The sequence below is a fragment of the Stegastes partitus genome, unplaced genomic scaffold (genome assembly GCF_000690725.1).
Source record: "Stegastes partitus isolate 25-593 unplaced genomic scaffold, Stegastes_partitus-1.0.2 Scaffold872, whole genome shotgun sequence".
NCBI classification, from domain to species: Eukaryota; Metazoa; Chordata; class Actinopteri; family Pomacentridae; genus Stegastes; species Stegastes partitus.
The window spans coordinates 243,611-262,873 of NW_007578603.1; the positions used below are offsets into that span (position 1 = coordinate 243,611).

A 19,263-nucleotide genomic window follows, 5' to 3' on the forward strand; every position below is an offset into this window, starting at 1 on the left:
CAGATGTTGCATGTTGTCTGCAGGTTCACAGTTCAGCTGAGAGTTAAAACACACGTGGAAACGACCAGATCTTCGACTGAGAACGGTGTTCTTTGTTCTGTGCTTCACTGAACACCAGTTCCTCCTCCGTTTGTATAGAAAAAACACTGTTAGTCATGCTGGAAACAGTGAATGCACCACTTCCCCTCATGCTAACTGCATAAACAGGACAGGTTGAATCACTGCAGCTGGAAACACTGAGTTCCAAAATGCTTTTAGCCGCAGTAGCAGTGAAGCTCTCGGTAGATCCAGACTAAAATATCTCACAGCTATTGAATGAATTGGGACAAAGTGTATCCTAAAGCTCTGCTAAACCGCTGATCTTTCATCTAACACCACCATGAAGTTCATGTTTGTGGTTTTTGAGCAAATCGCTGCAGCTCAGATCATCCTTCTTTGCTCACTGACTCTTTAATGTTTGCTTATAAAGGCCAGACTGACACTTGAGAGCTCATTAAGGAGTGTAAAAAGCTCTTTAACTGGTTGAAATCTGTAAGAATTCTCCTTTTTTAAATGGTTGATAAAGCTCATGGTTACAGTTTAAACTAGATGATTTTGTCCAAAGCGTCCCAGTTCTGCTCAGAACTCCACCTAACCGAGACGTCACACCGTCACCGTCCAGACTTTTGGCTGCAGGTTCTGGGTCAGCGTTGGTTTCCATCCTGACAGTCTGTTTATAAGAGCTTCAACTAAATCTACAGCTAAACTTAAATCACACTTTAATCCATAAAAACATGTACAAACACATTCTTTATTAGAGAAAAAAGATGCTTTTTAGTCTTCGATTTGCAACAAAATCAGTCTAAATCATGTGCAGTGTGCTTATTATTATTTCTGTTATTTCTATTTTTTATTCCCAAAACTTTTACTGGATGATTTGTACATTATTTTTAATGTTATTTTGCACAGTTAGCTAACTTATTTTGCTTAAATGCCACATGTGCGAGCTGCTGGATACCAGGAGTTCCTCCAAGGGGACAAAAACAAGTATATCGATCTAATATATCAGTTTCATGCAGTGCCAGTATTATGTCTTACATTCTATTTCACTCTTATTTTAAAATATATTTTTTGTTTTTATTAGACGCTGTATTTATTCTCATGTTACGTCGTTTCTTGGGATCGTATCTTTTAAAATGTGCATTTCCTGGTTGGTCAGAACTACCTCATTGCATTAAAATGCACCTGTTTCTGGAACAACAGCCACAAAAAAATGGTTCTGTAAAAAAGTGCTGCTAAAAACCTCCAGTTCTCCGAGTGGAGCCTGTACCAGGCGTCGCTGCTGCTTGTGTCAGACGTCGGTTCTGTTTCAGGGAACGTCTCAACCCCGTGGGACTGATGATTATGAAATCTGAAGACACTCCTCAGGATTCGATGCGCTATCTTGGATTGTTTCTTACATTTTCATGTAGCACCACCATCAGGTCAAAGCTTGCACTGCTTCTGAAGTGAAGTCAACCTCAGCTGCACTTTGCATAACAAATTTAACACTTTAATTAGCTTAGCTGACGCTAGCATTTAGCTCAAAGCACCACAGTGAGTGTGCAGAGCTGCTAGCAGAGTTTTTAAAGATATATTTATGTATTTAATAGAGTCTGAAAGACAAAAACTGTCGATATTTGAACATAATTTGCATAATTTTAAACACTGCTGCTCTTGTTTCTGTCATAAAGAATATTGTAGAGTCTTAATATTGAAGTTAGGTGAATTTGTATTTTATATTTAATATTGCAGAGTCTTGAGTATAATATTTAAATCAGTTCAGCAGATTTAAATAATAACGTATATCGTAGGATCTTAAAGGTTTTATTTAAATTCCAAACACAAGCTCTTTGGCTCAGCGTCTGTTGTTCTAAATGTTCTGTATAAATAACGACGAGGCCTCTAACGTCTATCATAAAGACTTTCCTGATGTTTCCAGAAGAGCAGGCTGCAGAAGGCCGAGCCGAGCCAAATCCCGTCGATCTAACCTCAACACAGCTTTAACGCCTAAAGGAGCTGCTGTTGTCTTTAGGTTTAGCTGCTCCGCTCAAATATTTTGACAGAGTCTTTATTATGATCAAACATAAACTCTTCTGGCAGATTTACGGCTTTGGACAAATAACTTAAAGCACTAAAGCTGGAGTGGGAGTCTGATGCAGCTTCACTTTTTCCAGACGTTTTCCATGTATGCTGTGAATTAGACTCACGGGTGCATTTATTTTTTATTGTCTTATCTGAATATTAGACGTGGACACAATAATCGGGTAGTTTTTGAGCATCAGTTTATTCGTTTTGTGCATATTTATGAGGAAATTTGTGCTTTTTTTTCTGCATCAATAATCTTATTGTGCAAAGAAATCAAAGAAACCAAACGTAGGCACCAGTTTGAAACATGATGAATCTAATTTTCTACAACAGATGTGCTGATTGTATGAACAATTAAACATGAAATATACATAAGAGCCAGTGCTGAAGACATAATTATCCTGCTTCTTTCATGTTTTAATTGGAGCAGTCAAGAGAAACTTCCCCTGCATCCACAACTATGACTACTTTGCATTTTAGTGGCAGTAAAACCACAAAACTGTTCGATTCTGCCCGTTAACAAACTTGTCGAGCCTGCTCTCACTTTGCATGATAGCACAAGCCAATGAGGCCCTCTGAAGTCTGAAGCAGGACATGACAAGCTGGTATCAGAAAGTGTTTTAAAAGGAAGGTACTGCGAGTGGAGTTTTTAAGAACCAAAGAGGAAGTTGAAAACTCTGACGGGGGATTTTCTCACCTGAGCTGGAGCTTTGGATTTGGAGTCTTTGGCCATCACTGTGTGGAGAAAACACACTTTAAAAGGCAGAAGTAGCAGGTTAGCAGTGATTCAGTGCAGCTCAGTGGAATGAATGAACGAACACAGGGGTTTTTAAAAGCGTTCGGCTTCCTCCAGCCGCTCGCAGGTTTCTGTGACGCTGCAGATAAGCGAGCAGCGTGACGTCACAGCAGGTCAGATTTATGACGCATCATCAAGCCTGCAGCACATAAACATTAAAGCACAGTTTCACGTGCTCGGTTCTGACGGAACATCAAGTCCTCCCAGAAAAATCCTAAAAATAAAAAAAAAAGTGTTTTATTGTGCTTGGGAGTATGAAAGCCTCATTGTGTCCTCCCCTCACATGGCTAACGGCACATTTAAGCAGCAATCAGAGCAGCTCCGACCACAAAATGAGAGCCGGAGCCAACGCGAGCTGGCAGTTTGTGGAAAATCCTCCACTTTTGGAAAGGAAACACTGACAATTTACAATTACCAGACTCTGGAGGGGAGAGAGAGTTTAAAAAAAAAAAAAACTGCATTTCCACTGAGTGTTTACTCAAAAGCGAGTCTTGAGTTGAAGTTAAATCGAAGCCCATCAGAGGCCTCGCAGAGGATGGAGGGCACCACCTACCTGCCAGGTATCTCTCCAGCGAGGGCGAGGAGCTCTGGTTCCAGCTGTAGCAGCAGAAGAAGAAGAGCCACACCAGGAAGGTGGCCAGAACCAGGGCCAGGACCCAGAGGAGCCGGGCCACGGCCGGGTTGGTGGCGGCCCAGGCTGTCAGGATATCCATGCTTGAAGGAGCCTCGCCGTCTTCTTCCTCAGTGCGACTCCGGAGCGTGGCTCATGAATGGGCTGCAGCGGGCCGGTCTGGTCCTCCCCGGGCAGCACAGCGCCTACAGCAGCAGGAAGAAGAAGCAGCGGCAGCAGCCAGAGCAACCACAGATGGATACCAGCTGTTCCACAAGGAGCTCGGCCCACGTCAGCTCAGTGTGTGTGTGTGTCAGTGTGTGTCGGCTTTTCCTCTGTGTCTGTTGTGTTTTACTGAGTCCTGGAAAAGTGCGAGTGAGCGTGTGTGTGTGTGTGAGCTTTAGAAAAACATTTGGGAGGAGTGGCCACGAGTCACAGCCACTCCCAGAGCGAACATCAGAAGGAATCCTCGTCCGGACCAAGTGACGGCAGCGACTCAGAAATGCACCTGGGGCACTTTCCCCTCCACGGCCTGGACACCTGCCAGCTGCAACTCGTGTAATGACAGGGTTCCAGCATCCAAAAAAAAAAAAAAGGTAAAGCCGCCTGTCATTCTTTTAAATTCCACGGTAGAAAACGGAACATTCAGGTCCGGATTAGGTTTCGCTGAATGTGAGACAGAGGTGACAAAAATGAGCCAAAATGATTCACCCAGCCGGTTCCTTAAGCCCGGCTTCACGCTTACACTCCACAAATATTTACTGAGGCAGGCGCTGCGACATCATTCAGTCTTTAGAACCAAGGTGTGGTTAAACATCAACCTGTACAAGCAGAAAACAAACATTTCCACCAGACAGGATTACTACAAACACAGGAGGCGTGATGAGGTCAATCCTGCTTCACATCTAAATTCATCTCGACTGTTTCCTTTCAGTTAACGGTTGCAGAAAAGCCTCAAAATGTTTTCATTCATTTGTCAACTTTGCTGCAAAAGAAGGTCAGATAGAAACTCTGGGAAGAAAAAAAATGAACCAACTCTGCCATCTAGTGGCCAAAAGAAGAAGAAAGAAACCGTTTCAAAGTGGACAGCAAACATTTAATGTAAAGTAACGACATTTCAGGGTTAAGCCAGGACTTCCAAAGTCTTAATAAATAAGTTAAAATATGACTAGATCTAAGGATGAGTTCTGTTACGATGAAGAAAGCAGCGTCCACTTAATGGAAATGAAACCTCCGTCGGCCCCCTCTCGGTGTGTAGTTTTGTCGCGAGCTAGCAGTTTAACGACAACATCGGATGAACTGATGAGTCCATGAATACGATAAAAAAGCTTAAATAATATCCCAGGAGCCATGTGCATCCCCGTTCCCATCTCAGTAGAAGCCGGAGTCCTGAGCAGCCCAGTTCGGTGTCTAAGGTAACGGCACAAAAACAACAAAAAGGAAAAACGTTAAAATACTGAAGCCATTCGTTCCAAATTAGAAATCCTCAAACTGAAAAACATCTGCCGGCTGCTCTCTCAAAGCGACTGACGGGGGGGGGAAAAAATATGTTCTGATACAATTATGAACCGTTAATAGCCATATTTTGGCTTGAGGAATGAGTCAAATTCAAATTATATTAGTTTTCCTGTGCAGAGTAACTCTAATAAACTACAAACAAGATTAGTTTGTGTTATAATTAGACGTCAACAACTTAAAATAAAAATGCAGGACCAGAAAATCAGTGGTGAGAATGATGTTAAACTGAGAGGAAAGATCACAAATTATCTAAAAATATAGTTTTTTCCTGCACATGTGCATTAAGGACACAAACAATACCTGAAGTGAACATTTCTACATTTACGTCTTTAAATGCAAACGTGTAGAATTAAGTTAAAGCGTTTATCAGAATAAAATGTTTCATTTACTCCGTAGCAATAACAGACTTATTTTGATGACGTCTTTTTAATAAAAACCAGGAGAAAAAAGGGTTAATTTGATCCACGTTACTTTGAATTTAACCATTTCAGTCTAATTATCTGCTAAACTTGTCATCTCAGGAGGGAAACCAGAGACTTTCATAGAATTTCATGTCGGCAGAAATGATGGTATTGTGACACTTTACCTAAAAAAAAATAAAAGGTTCTAGTTCATAACTGAGCAACCAAAAAACATCTTCTTGTTGCACCGACACAAGCTTGCTGACGTAGGAATCGTGTGCATGTGTAGTCGATGTATAAACTGCAGAGAAAAGGCTTTCTAAACCTTATTCTCGTGGATTAATCGTAGCAACTGGACTTGCTTGACTGATCTACGATTAATCCACGAGAACAACCACCACCTGGGTGACTGAGAATCTTCACTGACATCTTTCTAAAACCTTATTTTGGGGCAAAATCACTTCATATTTAAGCAGTTTTTCTATTAGATTCCACACATTCAGCTGTAATTGTTGAATTCATCCATCAGGCAAACGTTTCTGGAGCATTAAAGGAAGAACCTCCAGACTGATCAACAGCTTCATGCCAGCAGCTGTCAGAATGCTGAGCTGCTGATCCACATATGCAAACATTTGTTTATTTAAATTGCTTTAAGTTGTTGGATCCTGAATCTCTCATCTTGCCTGTGCTACTGTGTCTGTACAGCAACATGACAATAAAGTGGATTTGATTCACGGTTCTGGCTCTTTCTCCAGTCATTACGATGAGGATCTGGTCTCGTTAGCTTAAAACAACCACACAGGGGTGTTACCAAGATGGCTGCCGAGTGGTGGATTTGCATTTACGGATTCGGACGCAGACTAGCGCACCTCAGGAGACCTGCACAGGAAGAACAACGGAGGGCGAAAAGGCTCAAGAGACTACCGATGAGCTGGCTCTGGGTTTGTCCATTTTTGTGCTTTCATAGCGGTTTGCATCTAAAACGTTTAAGTGACCAGTTCTCTATCGTGGCTCTGGACAATAAAACAACATGCAGCAGTGGGAGACGCTTCATCAATAGCAGCAAGAAAGCTGCTCCATGGTTTCACTTACATGCATCACATTATTAATAATAATAATATCACGTCAATATTTTAATTTAGAAAAGAATCTGTGCAATAATGTTATTTCTATAATTAGTATTTAAGTACACTGCTCACAGAAATTAAGGGAACACTTAATCAACACAGTATAACGTCAATTCAGCTACCGTAATGTCCGGACTAGACGCTTTTTTCACAGGCTTTGAACGCTGCACCTTAAACAATGATGCAGCAAATTTTTGGATTTTTACAAATTTGCCTCAAGACCAAAGTGACGCTGAGAGCGACGACGACAGAGAGACTGAGGAAGTGACGAAGTGATTCTGAGGCTGTTCAGCTCCTGAAGACACTGAAGAAGACGACTTTAGTGGTTTTAGTGCAGGAGGAAGATGAAGATAGCGATTAATGACTTTTGAAGGCTGCTGGAGTTTTATTTCCTTAACCAGCCGTGTTACAGGAACTGTTCAGAAAAAAGCATCTACGGTACGTATTTAATTAAAATTCTGTGTAAATATCTCATGTTCCAACGTGGACACCTGCAGCTTAGAGACAAGCGCAGCCTGTAGATGTGTTTTCTTTTTAAAGTTAGTGGGTGGAGCTTATATACAGGTGCCTCCATAGTCCGGACTTTACGGTAAACTTCTGGGACATCGGTCTGTCTGGTGAGGAAGTGGATGTGAATCCTCCCCTCAGTGGGTTAATCATCTTGTTCCCCACTGTCCAATCACTGGTAGACACTGTGTAACTCATTGAGAACAAAATTAATGAGGTGTTCCCTTCAATCTTCTGAGCAGCGTGCATCCCGGTTTACTCTTTTATTATTATTCTTGTGTTACATTTCCTAAATGTTTGCGTTATCTTTGCTGCTGGAACAATGCAAACCTCCCCCACTGTGGAATTAATAAAGGCTTATCACATCAGATGCCATGAAAGCACACAATGAAAAAGCAAACAAGCGCGCTCCCTTCCTGGCTTGTAAACAGTTTATTTTACGTGATAATGGAGGACTTTTCCCACCACAAGGTCTTTAGTCCACCGCTGCCAACCCGTGGTACCATGTGGGCTTCGTGGCCTAAAAACCCCTCCACATTTGGCTCCAGTCCGGTAACACCCGGTCCTGGATGGTCTCTCTGGACCTTTACCTCCCCACGGTGCAGCTCTTTCGGCCCACCAACATCTCTCCACTTCATTTATTTAGTTTTTGTAAGATTCAAGAGCTGCAGTCCTGGAAAGCAATTTTTTATTTTTATTTTTTAAAGTAATTTTTTTGGCCTTCTTGCTTTTATTATATAGGACAGTAAAGAGAGAGGCAGGAACGAGGGGGAAGGACTTGCAGCAAAGGGCCATGAGCGGGATTCGAACCCATGGCCGCTGCATCGGGGACGACAGCCCCTAAACATGGATCGCCAGCTCAAGCAGGTGAGCTACAGCGGCGACCCAGCGATGAAGTTCTTAACGCATTATTTTTGTTGTAATTAATTAATTAATTTTATCCTAATCAACGCGTTAAAGTCCCACCCCTAATTTTTTTAAATTTTATTTATTCCCTTTCACTCATTTACTTATTTTTTCTTTATTATTGTTATACAATCTTACTCTAGTACAGTCAATACTTCTTATGATCTCTGTTGTTGTATCATTTATTTAGACTTCTTCCTGTTTGATGGGTCGTATGGGGGACATTGTTTGTTGTCAACTCAATAAAAAAGTTTTAAAAAAACAAAAAAATGTTAAGTTTAAACACATTAAGCTGTTAAAATGAGACAGCAAAGTCGAACAATCTCTAGCGGTTTGTGGAAGTTTTCCTCCAGTCAGTCGGCCTAACAACAACAACAACAACGACAAAAAGAAGCAAACTTCCCTTAATAGTAAATAAAACTACTTCCTGGTTTACCTCGTTCCTGTTGCTGTGCGCGACCCTCTTCTCAATGTTCATCGCCAACATCTGGCTGCGGAACGACAGGCTCTTGGTTTTCTCGATGACCTGCTGGTACGGCGACACGGCGTTGTTTCCCATCACGACGTGGCCCTGAAAAGCAAAATAAAGCGTTTTATAAAGTCCTGTTGAATCCCGACAGGTCTTCTGTGCTATTTTCAGCCTCATACATTCACTGACCTCAGCTGTATTTAAATCAGCAGTCAGGGGCTGTTTATTATTTAAAAAAGAAAAGGCTCAGCGACTTGAAGCTCAGCGAACGTCGAGTCTCACCAGTTTGGAGTCGATCTTGGCGTCGAGCCTGGCGTTACGGATGAGGTTGACGATCCACCTCTCCGCCTCCTCGGGCGTCATGTTGAGCTTGTCTGCCAGCATGCTGCGTGGAGAGAGGAGCAGTGGTAGGGGGCATTTCATTCAAGCAAACATCCTTCAGGGGAATCCGAACACTTCAAAGTTCGCTTTTTTTACACATCGGTGAATATTTCTTCTTCTTCTTCTTCTTCAAAAAAAGAAAAACTAGGACACGAGCAACATCTGAAACATGCCGCAGTAAAAAGAACTTCACAACACGACTCAGCCGGGTTCAAAAGTCAAAAAGCTCTTTCATTTGTTTGCGTTTTTTTCTTTCCTCCTCGACTTTTGAAGCAGCCGTAATTTTCAAAATAAAGACGCCGCTCGGTGTTTTGTACCGGCTTTGAAAGACGACGTACCTGATGCTGATGCATTGATGGATTCGACAAAAGGTCTCGAAGATGAAGAGACGGGCGTTCTCGATGAAGTCCTCGAGACAAGCGACTAAAAAGAAGTCATTCACAAGAACCTGAAGACAAAAAAAAACATTGTACGGTAAGTTTACGCATACAGATTATTCATAAGATATTATAAATAGACAAGACAAGAAAAATCAGGACTAAATTAGCAAGCATTGTTCTCCCTCAGCTAAATATGAGGCAGAATTTCTAGTAAACAAAGTGAGTTAATAGTAGCTGAGCATCATATTTTGCATCATAAATGACTCAAATTTAAATAATATTTGTTTTTCTATGCAGATAAACTCTAATAAAGCATAGAAAACTACAAACAAGGCAAGTTTCTGTTATAGTTAGTGGTACAAAATTGCATAAAAGTTCATAAAAATGTAAATGAAACAGAAAATCAGTGGTCACAGTGACGACAAACTGACAGGAAAGATAATAAATCATGTAAAAATATAGTTTTGTATAAGGACACAGATTATTCACAAACTATTATAAATAGAAAACATGAGAAAAATCTGGACTAAAATCTCCCCGAATTAGCAAGTATTGTTCTCCTGCAAAACATGAGGCACATTTTATGGTAAATAAAGTCAGTTAATAGTAGCTTAGCATCAAAATTTGCATCATAAATGATTCAAATTAAAATTATATTTGTTTTTCTATGCAGATAAACCCTAATGAAGTATAAAAAAGTACAAACAAGGTGACTTTCTGTTGTAGTTAAAGGTCCAAAACTGCATAAAACTTTTTAAAAATGTAATTGGATGAGATACTCAGTGGTCACACAGTGATGTTAACTGAAAGGAAAGATAATAACTGACATAAAAATATAGTTTTGCTAGAGGATTACACCTACAGATTATTCACAAGCATCATTCATTAAAAAAAGACAAGAAAAATCAGGACTAAATGCTCCTACAATTTGCAGTTATTGTTCTCTTTGTGCCAAATATGAGGCACACTTACAAATAAACACAGTGGGTTAATAGTAGCTTAGCATGTTAGCATGTAATGTTGCATCATACATGATTCAAATTTAAATTAGATTTGTTTTTCTATGCAGATAAACGCTGATAGAGTATAAAAAAAACTCCAAACAAGGCAAGTTTCTGTTACAGCTAGAGGTCCAAAGATGCATACATGTTGATAAAAATGCAAATGAAGAAGAAAATCAGTGGCCACAGTGATGTTAAACTGAATTATCTGTACGGTGCTTTAGATTATTCACAAGCCATCTTCTATAGAAAAGACAAGAGAACCAGGGCTGAATGTTCCTGCAGTCAGCACTTATTGCTTCCATCTGCCAAATCTGAGGCACATTTTCCGTCCTCTTCAAAACATATGTAAAGAAATGAGACAGTTTCCAGCCGCCGAGTTTTACCGAAAACACAAGTACACTGGATTACATAAGAGCAGCACATGACAACCACACATGAAGCGCAGGCGGCTATTTGCTGTGGTTTGGATGTTTCACTCGGCCTGAACTTCCTCTGCTGGCGGATCCAACCATACATTAAAAACATTATTCTGGTGAAAGCTGCCCAGTCCGACGGCACTAAAAGAGACGCACATGTCGCCTCGAATCTACACAGACGAGAATAAACCTGAGGAATACGCTGGCGAGTGGGATTTTAGCAAGGAACCGTGCTGTCATTGTGTCACAGGCAGAAATCCAGCTATCGACTGCTTTGCTGCGGTAAATACACCAAATACTCCAGTGAGTTCACTAATTATTTTCAAACTCTGCGATGAAGACAAAGCAGGTTCTTGAACGGATGTTTTCCGTTTAAGGAGCTCGGGGGTCGTTTAGGGCGATCCAAGCTGCAGCTGCAAGAATGTGGAACACTTTTCAAGGCTGGTTTTGAGAAAGAAGGAGGAAGTAAGAAAAGAAAAAATGCTGCGCGGAGCTAAACGGTTAAACTCAGAGAAGAGAAATACCGATTGGTTAAATTCTAAAAAGGATAGCGAGCGGATGTTTCTCCTGCTTGACGTTCTTCCTCTTTAATATCGCCATTAACAAGGGAGGAATTCTTCTAGTTCTATTTCCTGCAAGGTCAAAGAACTGGAATTTGTTGTCGACTTGGTGCACTCGGACGCAACGTGATCAAAGCTGTCTTTTCTGTGCGCCGCGATGGAAAAATAAAGGCTGAAACTGAACATCTAAGCATCTTTAGAGACACTCGTATGGATCCTGTGCGATGCTGCTCGTTTTCAATCAACTCCGAGAAAAACCTCAACAATCTTCAGCTCCTGTTAACGTTTGGTTATCTGTTTCTGTTTATGAACACTTCAGTTTGTTATCGACGCAAAATTGTAGCGCAGAGTGAACGAGAACGTGGTTTAGCGATAAACTTTTCGTCTCTTCTTCATGGATGAAATGTGGATAGAGTCGTCGGTGAATCGCTTCACTTCTGTCATGTTGAAAGCGATTAAAAAAAAAAAAAAAGGTTATTCTGGTCCAAAACGTAAATACAAACTGCTGTGTGGGGCTGGATGTTAAAGGTGAAACTCAAAGACAAATGCTGACTGGTTGAGCTCAAAGAAGACTGACCTCTTAGGTCTTGTCCACACGCAAACGAGGATATTTTTCTACGACTTGGCCCGTCATCCACACGAGAGCACAGATTTACAGCATTTACAGAAGGATTCTTTCAAAAACCTCCGACCAAAGTGAAGATGTGCGAATCCTCCGTTTACATGTCTGTATGTGGACGTCAACAACCGGGTTTCAGGTTTTGAACCGTCACTGCCTGCGACAAAATATGTTCTATATGCGACCTGTGTTTACATTTGGAAACAGTGTGGACGCCCTCAAAGCTGTGTTGTCTCTTGTCCAGGCCCAGATACAACTCCACGTCCAAGAACACAGGCGAAGGACGGCGTTAAGGATGGAAGCTGACTCTGATCGGATGGGATCTGGGGAACTACTGCCACCTACAGGTTTGGCAGCTTATGCATGTGCTTAACAACACACCTATGCTGTTAGGTGTGGATGAGTTTTGTTTAATAAAAATGAGGTGGTGTGTAGGGGGGAGGATATTCAGTTTTATAAAAACCCTGCTACGTGTGGACAAGGCCTTAATCGACACGTCCGGTAAACATCCATCATACAGACTAACATAACAAACCTCCACTGTTCTACTGCCTACAAGGTCAAGAAACTGGAATTTTCTCTTTCTGTGCACTCAAACTTAACGTTATAATCACAGCTGTCTGCACAGAAATGACAACAGAAAACTCCTGCTCGGCTCTCTGCCTCATTATTTATGACATTGCAACTTAATTTTCTCTTGTTTTCTTTTAAAGAATTCTCCTTTTCATAATGCCTTATTGTTACTGCGCAGCCTTGAGAACAGTCGCTTTGCATTTCACCGCACGTGACGAATGAAAACTCTTGAATCTGAAACTGCCGATCAAGGCCCCAAAAGTTTGAAACTCAAGACTTTAACCGCAAACAGCAAAACAAACAGCCTCTGATGATGTTTACACACTAATTAGGACAAAGTTGAGGCTCTCTAGAGGAAATTTTTGAAAAAAACAAGCAACTCTAAATCCTCCTGAGCGTTAAAACCCGCGACAACAGAATGACTTAATGAACTTTGTCGACTCGTCCGTCATCGCGCTCACGCTCCGTGTCTGACAGCACGGTTCGGGCCTCTGCGAGTGCTGCATAATTTACACCAGAAGGGGGTTAAAAGCCAGTTGATGAGAGCGCTTAGAGAGCCGCCAAAGTGGTCCCAGAGCACAACTACAAAAGTGGAGTCAAGGGTTTCCAAAGAGAAGGCAACCGAGTCCCAAATCTGACAGCTGTTCCGCTTTGAAAATCAAACTGAATAAAAAGTAAGAGCCGGCAAATCAGGGCAGACATGGATTTGCCGGCGGCTGAATGGCTGCAGAGCTAAATGCCGGGGACTCGGGAGATCAGAGCGCCACCGCGAAGGGGGGAAGCTTCGCATTAGACGTCAGTCCCAGGAGACAGCTAACGTCTGTGTGGCGATTTAGCAGCGTGACAGACAGTCGAGGGGGAACTTCGGAGCAGCATCCTTACCGACTCGCACTCCCTCAGCTTCTTCTGGGCGCTGTCGAAGTCAAAGTTCACGTAGAGGCACTCGACAAACTCTGTGATCGGGTCCTTGTAAGTGTACGACTCCTGCAGACAGAAACCGTCACTCATGATTAAATCCTTGCACTGCATTAGATACACTTTTATTTATTTGTTATTTTGGTCGCACCTGTTGAATGACTTTCACCAAGTCCTTGAGCACTTGTCTGCGCTTCCGTACGTCTTTGTTGGTGATGACTGCGGTCGTAAGGTATCGCAGGATGTGTGGGCACATTGTCTGGATGGCATTCAGGTACCTGGAAGAAAAAAAACACACACAAAGTCATCATCGTGGTGAAACTGGCTATCGTCTGTCCTTTTATTCCAACACACACAACGCTATTCAGGTGGAGAGAATAGCACAACAGCGAGGCAGCCTTCCACCTAGTCAGGCCTTTCAATGAAAAGGTTGAAAAAGCGAAAGAGACGAGCGTCCTTCAGCGGAGAGAGAATTCGACATAACCTCTGGGTGACAGTAACGCAGAGATGACGGTGCTGTGACACACTCGTAACTCACTGGGGCTGGTAGAGGAAGAGCTCGATGATGTTGTCCCTGCCTTTGGGGTGGTTAAAAAACACAAAGAGGGACCAGTGAATGAGCCAAGTCCTCTGCTGGAGCGACTGCAGGGGAGAGCTCACCGACTGCAAGGAGACGGGAAAAGAGGAACGTTAGGAGAAAGAGTGAGCACAAATACGGCAAGGATAAAGGTTGAGGAAGGGTTTTTATGTCTGTTTAAAGACGTCAGATTTAAGAGGCAGAACAGAGGGACGGATGTGGAAAGGTAGCAACCAGAAGCAGCTTTTTCTTAGTTATTTTAGCCACTTTTGAGACACACAACATTGCTGCTTCGTGAGTCTGTTACAGTGACGGCATTCTGTCATTCGGCCAAAAATCACTTCTACTCTGCTCACGTGACTTTGTCTACAATTCTACAATTTCATTTAGCGTACATCTGAGAGTAGATAAAACACAAGCATGGGTCGAGTCAGGAGAAAACAATCTGGATAATTTTTAACTCTGTAAAGCCTGAATCATTAAATAATTGCCAGAAAATTACTAATTTTTAAAACTGAAGTGTTAAATTTTTTGAAAAAGTAAATTAAAATTGGCATATATGAGTTTTATCCGGCATTTTTGGTGCATGAATCACTGATCCATTATCGGTGCGCTGCATGTGTCTGACTGTATTCATCAGGTTTTTCACAAAAAAAATATCACACTGACGATGTGGAGGTCTCAAAAACTCAAACACGATACACTTAGAGGATTAATTACTTTTTCCTCGGGGCTTCTTCATATTTCTATTAATTAATTTGAATTCAGCACAAAAAAAAAAAAAAACAGGAACAGTTTTGATTACGTCGGGTTAGAAAATCTAACACGTGGGTTTTTCCTCTCGGTCGTCTCTTACGTTGTTGTCGATGGTCTCCCGTAGACGAGTGAGATCCTCCATGGCGGCTTCCCAGTTCTGCATCAGGATCTCAGACGCCAGTTTTCCCCACAGAGAGCTCAGAGCGTTTCTGTCTGTTGAGGGAACCTGAGCAGAAACAAACAGTAAATCCAAACGGATCTCTTGCCGGTGACGTTTACATTTTCCTGTTTACTTACCAAGACGCGGAAGAAGTAGAGGTACTCTGCAGCTCCGGAGTAGTTGCCGCACTCGTACTGGAACTTGGCGTACCTGTACAGGGTGTCCAGGTATTCTTGACGAAACTACGGAGTAAAAGCATAAATCATAAATGCTTAAATGAAAAAGGCTCAAAACTGACTATCAACCAATTACATGGAAGCAGCGTTTGACTTTGACTAAAAGGTTTTCCATTACTGTCTCTTATTTAGCTGGTAAAAAGGTCATTATGAAAAAAGGTACGGCAGATTATTAAGGCTATAACAAAAATGCTATTCAAAGTCTACAGCCCTGAAGTCACAGCCGCAGTAATTCTGTGTTTTTCAAACTGCCAGCGTCTTTGTTTTTTTTTTCCTTCCCCACAAAGAAAGCTAATTGGGAGAAGCTGCAAGGCATGAGACTGATTGGGAACGTGCCAGCATCTTTCATCTTTTTCGACTAAACAAAGCCTGTTCCTTTGTTAACGAGTCCCTTTTGTTGAGCAGAGCGCATAACGCGATCAATGTCGTTTTACAGCGACTAATCAGCGGCAAGAAGAAGCTTAATTTAATGTACACTAGATATGGGAGGTAAAATGAAGTAAGCGAAAAGTTGTGAGTAGTTTCTCTGATTATTGGGAGAGTAATGAGCACGTCGGTGGGTGTTGTTGGATGTTTTAGGATTCACAGATTTGGATAACAGTCCTGCTGGCACACTGTGGCAGCTGGTTGTTATGGAAACAAAAGCACTACACACTTTGAGATTAAAATTCAAAGTACCTTTTATACAATAAGACACACAGTGAGTGTACAGTGGTAATGTCTAAAAACCTACGTTGTGTTTTTCTGACAGATAGTCGAAGAGCATCCTCCCGTCCCTGAGAAAAATCAAAGAAATCAATAAATATCAAGAAGCCAGATGATTCTTTTATATTTCACATAAATAGTTTCACAAGTGCTTGAGAACTGAAAGAAAACTCGAAAGGAATGGGGAAGGCGTCTGAATGGACCGCGTGGCTTATCTGACCTTGTGGATTGCATCTGTCGAGTGGTTTCTGGGTCTTCAAACATCTTGACAATCGGCTCCGTCTCCGACTGGAGCTGCTTCAGTTGGGCCACCACGGTGCTTCTCTTCTCCCTCAAGGCTGAAGCACAACATTCATTCTTATTAGAGACAGTAGCCGCGCTCCAATCCAGAGGCCGCGCCCCTCGAAGGCTGCATTTGAAGGCCGAATGCGTCACAGCGGCCCCACAAAGGCATTTCATTAAGACACGAAGACTCCTTCACATGCGGCCGACGAACGCGTCCTTCTTTTCCGCGGCTGCGAAGGATGCATCAGGTGGATCCTTCGCAGCCCAACATATCCCAAGATTCACTGGAGTTTTACCTGCTCACAGCTGACTGAAAAGATGGATTTATCAGGGGCTGAGGGGCTGAGGATTATACTTCTCATGTTACAGCTCACTCCAATAACGGACAGTGCAAATGTTCAAAACCCAACAGAGTTTCAAAACTTAAAATTTGTTTTAAATAATCGGTTAAGCTACGTGACGATATTGATGTGCGCCGCAGTAATTTAAAACATTTACTTTCCAGTTGTACAGCTCCAGTGTTTGAGTTATACTTTACAAAGATTGTGGCGATTTTATAATACTTAAAGGTCACATTAGTGTGAATGTCAACAAATTTAAATAGTTCAGTCCAACACAACAGCTGAGATTTTAACGGCTAACATGAGCTTTTCTTTTCTACTTTACTACTAACTTTGCTGTGTTTTTACAATTTCTAAAGATTTTTGTTTGGTGGTTTGCAGCAAAGCTTACTCTGACATTTGCCTTTTGTTGTTGTTGTTGTTGTTGGGAACAAGGAGCTGACGGCTCTAAAAAATTCAGCCGCCACATACATATGGTATATGTGATATACATTTATACATACTATCATTGATGAATAAAACCCTAAAAATTACATCACAATTTCGGGATCCGTTACAGTCAGACAGTTCACAGTCTTATCCTTATCCTCGGGATAAAAATCTGAACTGTTAAAACTGAAGTGTTCGGTCAATATTTGAACATCACAGAACCTGAGGCGACTTGACAGAAGGTTGGTTATTTTTCCCTTTTGTCTTGGTAACAAATATGATTTTTTTTTAAAAACCCATGAATAATTACTACCACCTTGAAGTCTTTGTACACTCTAGAACGGCCATAATTAGCCTCTTTTTAGTTTATATTTTTATCCAGTGCATATTTGTTTTACCTTCATTTAATCATAACAACAGTTTTTCTATAGTTTCTCTCCATAGCTGCTGTGTCATGACGTGTCAGGTGTGTTTGGCTCAAGGCACTGGTTAGCTGCACTACAGTTCTAAACAATGGCAGCGGCAGCAGTGTAAAAGTTTCCAAAGACTCAAGGCTTTGAAAGTCTGGGAGTTCTTTTAAACGATCACAGAACTAAAGGGAGGTCTGTAAACTGTGCAAAGCTTTGGTGGGACATGAGGAATCACACAGAAGCTACTCAGCACAGACAACTTAAATCTAAAACAATTTAAATCTGTTAGCCTCTCTTGTGCTCGCATATATTGTATTTTATCAATGAAATGAATGAAATGAAATGAAAATGAAATGAAAAATACTTTATTTATCCCAGAAGGGAAATTCAATCTGGTAAAAGCTCACTTTTTTTTAATTTTTATTTTTTAATCAAAAAAATCAAAGGCTAAATTCCCAATATGTTCTCGTTTCCACATTTCCCTGTTTGACGATGAAATAGTGACTGAAACACAACTCAGTAAGGCTGCATGTTAAGCAGCAGTCACTTCTAAAAGCCTGATTTTATCACCTACACATTGTTTGACAAACTCACAACACACACGAGATAAAGGACAACAAGTCTATTTTAACAAAATTCAAAGCTACCGTGAAAGTGAGAACACAAAGAGGAGAAGAGGAGCTGCTTTATCTGCTCGTAAAATATCCATGTCGCACTTTGTTTATACAGAGACCGAGCTGTTTGCTTTATTTAGAGGTTTAATAGTACCTTGGATTTCTGTTGGAGATGAACTACTGTCCTAAACAATAAGCCCTCTTTTTGTGAGTATATTTTGCTTTAATGCGAGTTATTTGAAAAGATAAACCTTTGTTTACATTCAGCTCTATGCTGTACCATACAATAACAAACAGGCTGCCGAGGTAAAATTAACTCAAATTAACTGGTCACTTAATCCTTGAAATTATTTGACTAATCTGTAACATAGTCGATAGATTAATGAATAGAAAACAGCTGTTAGTAGCAGCTCTGGCACACTGTCTGTGTCCAAGAGGCATCTTCAGCTGCAGTGTATGAAGCTGAATATTATGATAATACTAAATGCCAGGTTTGTTTTAATGTGTAATGACATCTGAGTTAAAGATTGAAACAGTTTTTTTCTTACAGTGTGGGATTTCCTTGTCCGGGTACAGGTTTTTGTACACATCCATGGCGAAATCCACCATGTTTGTGTCGCTGAGGAGGTCCAGCTTCCCCTGGAGGAGCTCCTTCTCATTGTAGATCTGTGACAACCACACACACATAATATTTATATACATGTTTCATATCTGCGGAACGTCGAAATTTTAAATAACTAAACATAAACTACTGAATGAGGATCCATCTCATCAGCAGGTCGTAGCCACCGTTAATCCTGTCATGTCGCTACAGCTAAGCTACATGCTAACATGCTAGGTGCCGATAAAAATAAGCTAGTTAGCTAATCCCTAAACATACACCAGTTCACAGGACTCACTTACTGCTACTACAACCAATGTTATAGCAATGGTTCCGTTATAAAAGACGAAAATACACGTAAAAAGTAAATTAGTAGCTAGCATCAGCTTGACAGGCTGTCTAACGTGAGTGCTAGCCGGTTAGCCGGATGGGATGCGGCGGTGTCGCTCCATCAGTGTCTGGACGGTTCAAATCAGCACCAGTTCACAGCTGCAGCATATTCTGATGAAAAGTGAGCTTGCCTCTTTCACAGACAGGAACTCCAGCAGAGGAAAAACCAAATGCCGGTCCAGAAAATGTGCTATCTTGGTAGTGAGATCGTACTCCGCCATCTTGGCCGTCTTCAAAACCGAGCTTTATTGACAGTCAGCTGTGGAGACGTAACCTAGTAACGGCGACGTCACGTCATTTCCCGAAACGCTGCCAAAAAAAATAAAATAAAATAAAATAAAATAAAAGATCATGAATGACATGTACATTCTATAAAACTTTGTTTTAAAATATGTTTTGTGTTGTTGTTAACACTAGATAAGATGATGCCAATTTTCTTCCGTTTATCAATATTAAATAAAGAAATGCGTA

The 19,263-nt window shown here is 41.3% G+C and overlaps 2 protein-coding genes across 2 annotated transcripts in view; both read right to left on the reverse strand.

The window, feature by feature from the left end:
- The window catches only part of LOC103365768 (uncharacterized), a 118,625-nt gene extending 114,820 nt beyond the window's left edge, over nucleotides 1-3,805 (reverse strand). The window contains exons 1-2 of the mRNA XM_008293302.1: nucleotides 3,456-3,805; nucleotides 2,804-2,841 (exon numbers count right to left, since the gene is read on the reverse strand). Of these exons, the coding sequence (XP_008291524.1) occupies nucleotides 2,804-2,841; nucleotides 3,456-3,615 (198 nt within the window). The 5' untranslated portion in view covers nucleotides 3,616-3,805. The remainder of the gene's footprint in view (nucleotides 1-2,803; nucleotides 2,842-3,455) is intronic.
- Nucleotides 3,806-4,586: 781 nt separating this feature from the next.
- Nucleotides 4,587-19,050, reverse strand: eif3eb (eukaryotic translation initiation factor 3, subunit E, b). Its single transcript, XM_008293309.1, has 13 exons — nucleotides 18,924-19,050; nucleotides 18,350-18,467; nucleotides 15,943-16,060; nucleotides 15,751-15,793; nucleotides 14,919-15,023; nucleotides 14,722-14,847; nucleotides 13,827-13,951; nucleotides 13,440-13,566; nucleotides 13,256-13,357; nucleotides 9,160-9,269; nucleotides 8,723-8,825; nucleotides 8,408-8,542; nucleotides 4,587-4,922 (listed from the first exon to the last, which is right to left on the reverse strand). Exons 1-13 carry the CDS (start codon nucleotides 19,011-19,013, stop codon nucleotides 4,884-4,886), a joined length of 1,341 nt encoding a protein of 446 aa, XP_008291531.1. The 5' UTR covers nucleotides 19,014-19,050; the 3' UTR covers nucleotides 4,587-4,883.
- Between the last annotated feature and the right edge of the window lie 213 nt (nucleotides 19,051-19,263).

Excerpts from the sequence above, each read along its gene's own strand:
- eif3eb (XM_008293309.1), bottom strand. The coding sequence starts at position 19,013 with ATGGCGGAGTACGATCTCACTACCAAGATAGCACATTTTCTGGACCGG. Across the intron at positions 15,794-15,942 it reads CGACAGATGCAATCCACAAG|GGACGGGAGGATGCTCTTCG; the intron begins GTCAGATAAGCC and ends GATTTTTCTCAG. Across the intron at positions 8,826-9,159 it reads CATCAATGCATCAGCATCAG|CATGCTGGCAGACAAGCTCA; the intron begins GTACGTCGTCTT and ends CTCTCCACGCAG.